The sequence below is a fragment of the Mesitornis unicolor genome, unplaced genomic scaffold, assembly GCF_000695765.1.
Source record: "Mesitornis unicolor isolate BGI_N332 unplaced genomic scaffold, ASM69576v1 scaffold37156, whole genome shotgun sequence".
In the NCBI taxonomy this organism is placed as follows: Eukaryota; Metazoa; Chordata; class Aves; order Mesitornithiformes; family Mesitornithidae; genus Mesitornis; species Mesitornis unicolor.
Genome location: NW_010192341.1, coordinates 21,416 through 32,816, shown reverse-complemented (window position 1 = coordinate 32,816; position 11,401 = coordinate 21,416). Strand labels below are relative to the sequence as shown.

Genomic DNA, 11,401 nt, shown 5'->3' with positions numbered 1-11,401 from the left:
TAGCCACTGGTGTCCACACCTTCACGACCCGTGTGCTAACATACTGCCCTGCGGTCGGCTGCCAGGACCAACCACCATTTGTCCTGGACGTGCGTCAGGAAAGGAGGCGTCCTCTTCCTGTGTCCATGGAGGCCACCATTTGTGATGGGGCAGTGCGCTTGATGCTCGATGTGAAGTACTTGTGTAGTCACACACAGTGATGTACTTGCCCACAACAATTAGCTCTAAAATCAAGTTTCCATAACTTGTTTACTGTTTTGCAACATAGGAATATAAAAATACGCAGAACGCTTTGTACCTGCAGCACTGCAGCAGAGCCGTGCTACTGATAACTGACAAGCAACACTGTTTGAAATACTGGTTTTTCATGTCTCGTAATTTTGTTAAATGTTCAGCACGTATCATTCCAGGTACTTAACTGTAATCTAGACATTCCCATACAATGTTCTCTTGCTGCTTTTTTTGGCTAGAGCACTTTTTTTAGGAATTATCTAGAAAAAGTGCACACACAGCTTCTGTGTCTGAGTCATGAGGCTTTCATGATGTGTTAGAGAGAAATGAGTCATTTATTGTTTGGAGGAGGAGGCAGCTGTTATGTTTTCTAGTGAGAGAAGACCTCTGCGCTATTTTCTATAAGTGGAAAAAGTCAAATGAGCTCTCAGCTGTTGTTTTAGCAGCTGACTCTTACAGTAAAGTAACTGTGGTGTGAATGCAGTTGTGGTGTCTGTAGAACAGTTTTCAAGGTATTTATTTTAATGAAATACTGCCTATATGGAAAAGCAATCATTGCAATAAAGGTTTGTGATGTTACACCTCCCTGTAGATCTTTCATCCAAAGAGCTGTGATTTGATTCTGTTACTTCTAAAGAATATTTTATCCTAAAAATAAAATCATTCTCTATATGGGAAAAATCATTCTCTATATGGGCAAAATGCAGTGCTTCATCAAGGTACATTAATGAACTTAAAATTTAACATTTGGTTTGGATCTGTATCACCACCTTTAATAAAAATCTAAAAAAAATGTTCCCAGTCTTAAATTGTGAAACTTCAACAAATGCTTAATTTTCTAAATTGACATTCACTTCGCAAACTGCTTGTCCGATTTCAGGCTTGTTTAGTTAAAATTCAGGATTTTTAAAGTGTTTTTAAAGAACATGTCCATTCAGTAGTTACTGTGGTGGGTGATGTGTTTCACTCTCTGTCCTGTCTCTCCTGTGTCCTGGTTGACAGCAGTTAACACCGTTTCTAGTACAGTCAGATTTGAAAGGACTGGTGATGCCCACAGATTATCTCAAATGAAGAGTGGTGTTTAGTAAGGGGGGTGGAGACTTTAATTATTTTTGAAAGCAGAACTTTACCTGAATAATGTCTATTTTATGTCTAAACATCAGGGGTTTGCTAACAAGTAAATAAAACCAAGTGGATATTATGAAGAAGCTCAACATTAATTTCAGTGTTGTCACCAATGTCTGAAGAAACTGCAGGTGTGCTGTGTAACAAAATAATTTTAGAGCCTAGGCAATTGATGCAAAGTTCTGGACTTTTTAAATATGTTTATGACTGCAGCAATGAGATGTATTAAGCAACCCTGAAAACGTGAACCGTAATAGCAGCTGACAACTTGATTAATGATATTTCTATTTCAGAATATTTGGTAACGTGTATATTTACAGTCTTGCTAAACCCTGTCTTGCTGAGGGTCTGCTGCCCTTACTCGGGTCGTGTAATAATCTCATTGATTCAATGGAGAGGATGATGGCAAAACCTGACCATAATGACTCAACGCAACAGTTGCTTCTTTCAGTCTTTGACAGCTGCGAGAGCAACTCCTTTTTTCCAAACCATCCATCCTAAATTCCGACCTGTAAGAGCATGTACCTATATTTAGCTAGCAAGATTAAGTTGCAGAGGCTTCAGGCAGGGCAAAGCACATTGGTCTGCCTTTTTCACAGACAGACCTCTGGGCAGAAAACAGCTAAAGCCTTCTGCTCCCTCCCCTTTCCCGAGTATTTGCGAAATGGATTCCCAAAGGGAACTCACTGAAGAGCTCAGGCTTTACCAGTCCACCCTTCTTCAGGACGGCCTCAAGGAACTCCTCGAAGAGAAAAAGTTTATAGATTGCTCTCTAAAAGCTGGTGATAGAAGCCTGCCTTGCCACAGGTTGATTCTGTCGGCATGCAGCCCTTATTTTCGTGAGTATTTCTTATCAGAGCAAAATGAAGAGAAAAAGAAGGAGGTAGTTCTGGATAACGTTGACCCCAGCATCCTGGATATGATTGTCAGATACCTTTATTCAGCAAGTATTGATCTTAACGATTCCAACGTGCAAGATATTTTTGCTTTGGCCAGTCGCTTTCAGATCCCTTCTGTGTTCACCGTGTGCGTCTCCTATCTTCAGAAGAGGCTGGCGGTGGGGAACTGTCTGGCCATCCTCCGACTGGGCGTTCTGCTTGATTGCCCAAGACTTGCATTTTCCGCCCGTGATTTTGTCTCGGATCATTTTGTGCAGATCTGCAAGGAAGAGGACTTCATGCAGCTTGCCCCGCATGAACTTATCTCAGTCATTTCACCTGACAGCTTAAACGTAGAGAAGGAAGAACTGGTATTTGAAGCGGTAATGAGATGGGTGCGAACAGACAAGGAGAACAGAGTAAAGAGCCTGGGGGAAATTTTTGACTGCATACGCTTTCGTCTTATGCCAGAGAAATATTTCAAAGAACATGTTGAGAAGGATGATATAATTAAAAGCAACTCAGACCTTCAGAAAAAAGTAAAGATTATTAAGGATGCTTTTGCTGGAAAACTGCCTGACTCTAGCAAGAGTACGGAAAAGTCAACCAAGGGGGAGGTGAACGGTGATGTAGGAGATGAAGATTTACTGCCTGGCTACCTCAATGACCTTCCCAGGCATGGCATGTTTGTCAAAGACCTAATCCTTCTGGTTAATGACACTGCTGCGGTAGCGTATGATCCTCTTGAAAACGAATGCTACCTAGCAGCCCTGGCAGAGCAGATTCCCAGAAATCATTCCAGTATAGTCACCAAACAAAATCAGGTCTACATTGTTGGAGGACTGTATGTGGAAGAGGAGAACAAGGATCAGCCTTTCCAGTCGTACTTCTTCCAGGTATAAGCTTTATAATTGTTGGTGCAGTCATAGGTGGTCATGAGTTACAGAACAGCGTTCTGCCTCTGTGCAAGCGCCTTGTCTGCTCTCTCTGTGCGGTCGATGAAGTGTCTGCAGAGAGCTATTCCTGTCTCGGAGAGAGAAATGAAACCAGGGAACTTGCATCTTCTCTTTCGAGATCGAGCCCCTGGTGAGATCCCAGGAAAGGTTACAAGGATTAGTGTGTTATGTCTAGGCTCTGGCTTTCATTGATTAAAGCCCTGATTTTTCATGGTACAGATGCCTGAATTTAAGCCTAATAATACTTTTGGAAAATATCTCCTGTGAATTTCTGTTAACCGCCATGGAAGTCAAGCGCTCAACTGCTTCAGTTGGAAATATTTGGAAATATTTTTATGGCAGTAGTAATGTTCATCTTTTAAATGCCGCTTTTGTCACTAGAATTCCAGAAGTTCTTTTGTCACATCTACATTTGAAAACTGAAGGGCATTCTAAAATATGTAATCTAGAGGCAGAAGGTTGTTTTCTTGGCAGACTGTCAATGTCAGTACACTAAATAGCATGTTTCAACCATGAGTGTAATTTTATGTCTTTGTAAATCTGTATAAAGACAAGGCAGATTAATAAAAACTGTAACTTCCACAACATATTTCAGTAAAATAAGGAAAAATACAATTAGGCATGCTTACCCCATCAACTAATTCTGTTGGGTGTTTGCTACCTGGCTACGTGCTTTGGGTGACAGTTAAACTATCTCTGGATTAATTATGCAATACACTGCTAGCCAGGTCCTGTCTATAGGCAGGCCCATAAGAGTGAAAGTAGGTCCTGTTTCAGTATGAAATACAGCACAGTGATAAGCAGTGAGAGTATGTTAAAGCCTTCAGATATTATAAAATGCAAATATGGCGTTTATGTGACTATGGCTCTCTGTGATTTCACACACACTAAAGAAGTTGGTTTCAGGCATTTGTTATATCTATGGGAACTACAGAGGAAGTCTTAGTTTGCTGGAGAGTGATTAGCACTGTTTCATTTCCTTATGTAGGTGTAGGAACACTCATCACTGAAGTGCAAGATAGAACCAGTGTTGATGCCATAATGTGTACAATCCAGAACTGAATAGTGTAAATCTCAGGCTACTGGAAAGGGGCCTCTGAAAACTGAAGCTACAAGACCGATAGTAAAAATCCGTGACGTTTACAGAATCCTACTGTAATGTCTGCATCCATTTCCTGAAGTCCTGCTCTCTCGCTGTCATCTTTAGGCTTGCTGCTACTGCCTGTAGTTAAAATGCTTGTCTGTGTTACCCATGTAGCTGCTGTTGCCTTTAACATGTTGATGTGGTGCCAAACCGATTTTCATTTACTGGTCTCCCTTTCTCCACCAGTGAAGCACCTGTTACGTTACCATTTTGTCTGGTAGATAGCAACCCAGGAGAAAACCAGGCTGCCACTGGCTCAAGAATGCATGACTGGTTTATGCCCTATCATTAGGAGACAGGTCATCTTCAACGCTGAGTCACTAAGCATGCTATGATCTGTGGGTGGGTACATCTTCTCATTATGGCACCCAGGTCCAGCTGCTGGGAAAACAGGTGCCCATGAACTAAATGTCACTGTTCCAATAAAACTTGTCCAATGGAGGTGGTCTATCAAATTGGGGAAATGCATTTTAGCATGGAGACCTTGACTCTGGAACACACTTCTGGGAAAAGGCTGTCAGTGAGCTGAACTCAGATCTGGTTCCTTTGTCTGAACTTTCTATCAACTGCCCCTACACTCCTGCAACCTCACATTTTACCTTCTCTTCCTGTACAACGTGAAGCTAATCTATACGCAATAGAAGAGAGAAAATGCTCTTTTTGAATGCTAGAAAGCATTCAGGTTCAATTGTAAGTTCTCAGATCAAAACAAAAATTAAGCACCACAGTTCTAAGAAAACACTGCTTTGTTTTGATTTGTATGTTTTTTTTCTTCTGTCCCACTTCTGCTGCTTCTCCTTAGATGTTTTCAGCACGCTGGATGTGACAGCCTTGGGAGTACTTCAGTAGGGATGACATCAGTGTTGCTGCCAATGGAGCTGCACTGCCTGCCTTTTTTGCTTAGGAGTGAAGTTTTTATTCATTGTGCATTCAGAGATCTCAGGAGCTTTTGAGGGGATTTGTGATGAAACATCACCTTTTTTCCCCCTAAAGACTGCAGAGGAAACATCTGTGCCATTTGGCATGTAATACTTCCTGATCATGAAGAGGAACGTTGTGGGGATATCTGGCATCTGTCGTAGCGTTGAGCACTACTGGCTACAAGTACAGGTGTGGGATGGCAGGGATGCCTGCTCCCTACAGGCAGGAAGAACAACTTGTTCTTTCCAGCGTGTGACAGGGAGCCCAGAGAGAGACCTTTTAAACAAGGAAGAAGAGCTTAATAAAAGGCCAAGAAACTGTGAGCAGATGCAAAGAGAGCTGTGTGGCATCGACTGCTAGGTGTGGGCGGGTAGAAGTCATCATTCGTTACCTGCACTGAGGGAGGTGTCGTTTGTTCAGGCAAGCAGATGAGCTCTTGAGAGACACTGAGTGCAATTAGATTAATTTTGTGGAACGATGTTGGTGTGTGGATTTTTACTGCTTGCCTTTCCTAACACTTCTGCTCTGCTGCTCTTTCAGCTGGATAGCATCGCTGGTGATTGGGTTGCCCTCCCTCCGCTGCCGTCAGCCAGGTGTCTCTTCGGGCTGGGGGAGTCAGACAACAAGATCTATGTGATTGCAGGCAAGGACCTTCGCACCGAGGAGTCTCTAGATTCAGTATTGTGCTATGATCCTGAGTATGTTTAAAATTTAATTACGCCTACTGAGGACGTGTAAATATTCCATTGTTAGTTGAAAGAGCCTAACAGTGATATTCTTCTTCCAGGGCAATGAAATGGGGTGAGATCAAAAAACTACCCATCAAAGTATATGGCCATGCTACTATCTCAAACAATGGCTTGATATATTGTCTCGGCGGAAAAACTGACGATAAGTGAGTCTAAGTCTCTTCATATTATTTGGTTGGTCCTTTATAGATTATATGTCCTCACACTCAGAAATCAGAGTTTCCCTTTTTCACATCTCTGGATTAAGGATGCTAACAGTTTGGCAGAGGGGAACACGTTGTGGTATCTAGGATATCTTTTTCAGGATAAGGTAAAATTGTATATAAATCATAATCTCAGCTAGTTATTTTAATGACTGTACTTATTTCCAAGGCAAATTTTACTTGCACTGCAGACACATTAGTAAGGTATAGCTGTGAGGACCCTCACTGAAAGTATTATTTCCTTCTAGATAGAAATACTTGAGTGCCATGGAGTTACTGTGTCAGTTTTTCAAATTTTCTGACCTGTGGTGCTTGTTACACCTCAATGGGTATAACATTAGAACAATCAAAGTTGTCACTCGCACTGAGTATGTGGTGGAGGTAATCTTTCAGTGTCCGTATAGGAGACATTTAAGACACAAGTTTGTCAACTCAGCCAAAACAGCAGCATAATCTTTCTTTTATAACCTCTGTCATGCGTTCCTCCACAACCCCATCTGAACAGAATATGCTAGGAAGGGGTGTTGTCTTTCTCCTGTAAGGTACAATGAAATAGCTGCCCTGTGTACACAGCATTTAACATTTGATTTAGTTCTATGGATGTGATCAGTGCTTTGCAAACATGCAAAGATTCCCAGATTAGATGCAGAAAGGATCTCATGGAAAGGAAAGGTGTTGTACATAAACCCACACAATCCATCTCAACTAAGTCTCACTTGGAACATGCCAAAAATTCATTACAGATTATCACAGTTTTCTCTTTGCTCCCCAGGAAATGCACTAATAGACTGTTTGTATACAATCCCAAGAAAGGAGACTGGAGAGACCTGGCTCCAATGAAAGTGGCTCGCTCGATGTTTGGAACGGCTATCCATAAGGGCAAGATTGTCATTGCAGGTGGTGTCACTGAAGAAGGCCTCACTGCATCTGTTGAAGCTTTTGACCTGACCACCAATAAGTAAGTGCAATATTCAAACTATTTTTAAGCAAGTGTTTTATCATCTAGGCTTTTAGGAGCTCTGAGATGAGAGTCACAGAGGTGTTCGGGTGCCTGTACTCCCACTGAGAGTACTACCACTACATTCACATCTTTAGCAACAACAGCGACCGCAGCTTAAAGAGCCCAAATCTCTGGCCATTTTTCCTGCCCCCACACAGTTTCTGTGCTAGCATAGCTACATTGCACACATATCAAAGAGCTCGTGTAGCAAAAATAACCCACGCCCTGATTCTGTTGGGTTTTTTTAAGTCTGATTACTTTCCCAGTTCAGTTGGCCACACAGCCACTTTAACAGGTGTGCTGGCATAAGAGGGGAGAAGGGGGAGAGATGGGCAAGGGCCACATCATCCAGTGCACTGCCACTGAACATGAAACCCCAGCAAGAGAAATCAGGTGCTTGAACAGGACTACCTGAATGTCCTTTGGGTACCTGGCCTTGTGATGTCTTCTTCTTCACTTGCCTTGTCACAGCAAATCTGGTTTACCACTAGTTAGTGACGACAGATAATTCTGATTGTTCATTTAATATGGAAACTCCATGAAGACTTTCCATTTTAAGTGCATGCTCTGAAATACTATAAAGTAATTACAAAAGTCATACCTGGAAATAGCTCTCTTATTTGGTCTAGATACTTCTCAGTGTTCTTGACAGACAGAATCTTTTGCAGTCAGCATCCCTCAAATGTTCATGATTTTCCAGTTTATACCCTCTGCATCTGTGTCTTTCTACTCTTAATTTTCTTTTGTTACTTTTGTTACTTTTAGTTCCTATCGTCTTATTTACAAACTTTAATTTAAAGTAGTATCAGTAAAGCTTTATTATAATAGCTCAAACTTGTAAGTGGTCTCGTATGCACCTTTATTTTATTAATAAGCACTTGTGTTGTATATAAACATATTTGGCTGTACTGTTTTCACTGACAGGTGGCATTGCAGCCATCAACCTGCAACAAAAGCTTTAACCTAAATAAATGTATGCTATCCCAAACAGACTTGCTTTTAAACTTTAACAATACAAAATGTGAACTATGCAAGAAGTAATGCTATGAGGAAACTTTGGACTCTACACCTATAGAAAGCAAAGGAAAGAAGAGATCATGCTGTTACTGTGTTTGGCTTATCCTTCTCCTATATTGTTCAGAAACACTTGCAGCTTGTGTCTGAAAAATCTGCAGGTTCTTGTCTTGGTCTACTCTGTTTCGTTAAAGTCAAGTCACACAAGCAAGAGAGACAAATGAGCTTGTTGGTTTTGATGCTGACATTATCCACAAGTGAGATGTCTGTATGTTTTACATGTTCACAGGTGTGAACTGGCAGAAAATTTGATATTATGTTAATAAGCACCAGTGATCTATTTTTTTTAATTTACTCAAATTATGACATCCATGCCACTTGAAATTAATATAAGAACTATAGGGAAAAAAAGAGAGTAGCTGGGGAACGATACCTCTATATAAAGCATATTCCTGACGATAGGACCAGGCAACCTGTAAGAAGTGGTCTCTGGGAAGAGATGTCCTCATGGTGTAACTCCATCACTTCAGATTTGCAGGAAGTCCCTGTGGGGACAGAGACACTGAAACTCACTGCTGACAAATCTCAGAAGATTATTTTTTCCTTTTACTGAACCATTAACTCAAGTTGTCCTTGGTGCCTGAATTGATGTCACCCAGAGGTGTATTTTAGTGCATTCAGTTTACGGTATGTCTCATCTGTTTGTTTAACTTAGATTTTTCTTTTGATCTTTAGATGGGAAGTTATGCCCGAATTTCCCCAAGAGAGAAGCTCCATCAGTTTAGTCACCTTAGGTGGAGCTTTGTATGCGATTGGAGGCTTTGCAATGATTCAGCTCGAATCTAAGGAATTTGCACCCAGTGAAGTCACTGACATATGGAAGTAAGTTTAATTTTAATCACATTTTCCTGGTGGAAAGCCTTATCAAAATTAAGGTTTGTAGACACTGGAGGGTAGAATTAGTTTTCTGTTTAACCCTGAAAATGAACCATGGCACACAGGCTGTAAAACACTTGTTAACAGAAATATGTCAGAAACTAACAAACAAACATGAGACCTGGATTTAATGACTACTTCCACCTACTAATAAATTGAACAGTCTGAGTCACGATCTTCAGATTCTTTTACTCTTCAAAAGCGTAAGCTGCAGTATCTCTTGGCTGGTTTAGTCCAAGCGTACCATAAAAACATTGCTTTGTGACACCCTCATGCAGAATGCAGAAAAGCCTGTGTACAGAGTACAAATATTCATATGCTAATAGTTTGTACAAATATTCATGTGTTAATGGTCAAATGAGTTATTTATCCAAGAGAACAAAAAATCCCCATCTCCTAGATTTTCTTTAAAACACAGTAGTAGTGATGAAACGTCCCATCTCTGCTGGGACCCTTCAGTTACCCAGGTAAATTCAGTTTTAACTGGGAGAAGAAAAAACACCTTTATATGTAAGAAGCTGAAGTAATTCCAGAGGAATTCTTAAGACAAGGAGGAAGCTTTTATAGGAGTAATTAAAGTATTACACAGGCCAGCAACAAGCTTTAGGGACCAGAACTCGCAGGTACAAGAACATCTTTCTGTCCTGGAGGACAAAAGCAGCCTTTTGTGGCATCCTTCAGCACATGGTTGCTAGAGGCCTTTGCAGCATGTGGACTATCCTCCTTTTTAGGTATATGTGAAGAAGCATCAAGCTCAAATTGTAAGAAGCTGTATTCTGACCTTATTTTATTAAACGCAGGTATGATGATGAAAAGAAGGAATGGATTGGCATACTGAAAGAGATCCGATATGCTACTGGAGCCTCCTGCCTGGCTACACGCTTGAACCTCTTCAAGTTATCAAAACTGTAAACAAAATGCTGGAAAATGTGGTACGATGAGGGAGTATCAAGAAGCTCTTCAAGTTTTGTTGCATGAAAATGTCCCCAGATTGTACAGAGTTCTGTAGCAGCATACTAGTTACACTGCCAACTGTTACACAGTTCATCTGTCTGCCCAACTCTTAAGATATTTACTACATAACTAACAACAATGTGATTTTAAACACTGGCAAAAATTCAAAGACTTCTAATTAACACTGATTAGCATAAATGCATATTTCAGAGAGAACTCAGTTTTTTACTCTGTAAAATTGCCAATGAAACTAGTCAGACTTCCTTTCACTCAGACAATCCAGGACATTGGTGGCTTATCCTCCAAACAATGCCCATGAATTAACTGTTCAATTAAATACAACTAGTAGGTAGCTAAGTTTATTCTAACTGGCTGTTTGCACAGCCTCATTTCCCCCTTCAGCAGTGTATCTAAATCCTGCGTTCTTCAGACGTATCTTGAAAATATTTTTGTTAGAGTCTGCTAAAAGTAATTTAGCCTGGAACTGAAGTGCATATTGAGAACAAGTGTGGCCTAGGACTGTGTGGCCTAAGAAGTGCCAACCTCAGCCAAAGCTGGACTAGTAGCCAGACAAGAGGAAAGACACAGAAGTCCACAAGGTTAATAGCTCTAGTGTTTCACCTGGTATGTTTAGGCTTCTGGTAACAAGGATTTTCCACTTTTTTATGCTTTTATATTTATTTCCAAAGCAATTATTTCACAGAAGTTTTTCTCAGAGATCTGAGGCTGTTAACAAGCATTTGTGAAAAAGTCCTAAAAGAATTGATAATCAGTAAATACCTACGGCAGAGAGGACTTTTCCATCTACTAAAGAATTGCTGCATTTTGATGTTGAAACTTGTAACAATTAAACTTTGTTTCTAAAACCATGAAACTATCACTTGATGGTGTGTCTCTTTTAGATTCAGCTCGTCGTGACTATCGTATAGTCAGGACACAGATTTCTTCGTACAGCTTTTGCCCAAAACAGAGCACTGAGTTTTCTTAAAGTAGAGCATGCCCACCCTTTTTATAGAGAATATCTTCAAAGTATTTCTCCATTGAATAAAGAGGGTGTAATAAATCTAAACCTAATTACAGCTGATGCAGCAGGTAAACTGGAAAAGCAGCCCACCACGCCTGACTGAATAGCAATTCCAACTACCAACTGCTCCCTTGCATTGCCTTCCTAGCAGACAGATGCAAACATGGCAAAGGCACAGCCATCAGAGCTCCTTTCAGTGTGGTACTGTACACAGCTACTTAATCTGTGAGACATCTTTTGGTTTTCCCTTTAGTACCCAAATCTGC

General features: G+C 40.7%; 1 protein-coding gene across 1 annotated transcript; it reads left to right on the top strand.

Annotated features, from left to right (window-relative positions):
* Window positions 1–1,875: 1,875 nt before the first annotated feature.
* On the top strand, window positions 1,876–10,085 carry KLHL41 (kelch-like family member 41). Its single transcript, XM_010187059.1, has 6 exons — window positions 1,876–3,130; window positions 5,796–5,953; window positions 6,043–6,150; window positions 6,980–7,165; window positions 8,957–9,103; window positions 9,958–10,085. Exons 1-6 carry the CDS (start codon window positions 2,021–2,023, stop codon window positions 10,067–10,069), a joined length of 1,821 nt encoding a protein of 606 aa, XP_010185361.1. The 5' UTR covers window positions 1,876–2,020; the 3' UTR covers window positions 10,070–10,085.
* Window positions 10,086–11,401: the final 1,316 nt, after the last annotated feature.

Coding starts and splice junctions, on each gene's coding strand:
- KLHL41 (XM_010187059.1), top strand. CDS start 2,021: ATGGATTCCCAAAGGGAACTCACTGAAGAGCTCAGGCTTTACCAGTCC. Junction 3,131..5,795: donor TCCAGTCGTACTTCTTCCAG/GTATAAGCTTTA, acceptor CTGCTCTTTCAG/CTGGATAGCATCGCTGGTGA. Junction 7,166..8,956: donor TTTGACCTGACCACCAATAA/GTAAGTGCAATA, acceptor TTTGATCTTTAG/ATGGGAAGTTATGCCCGAAT.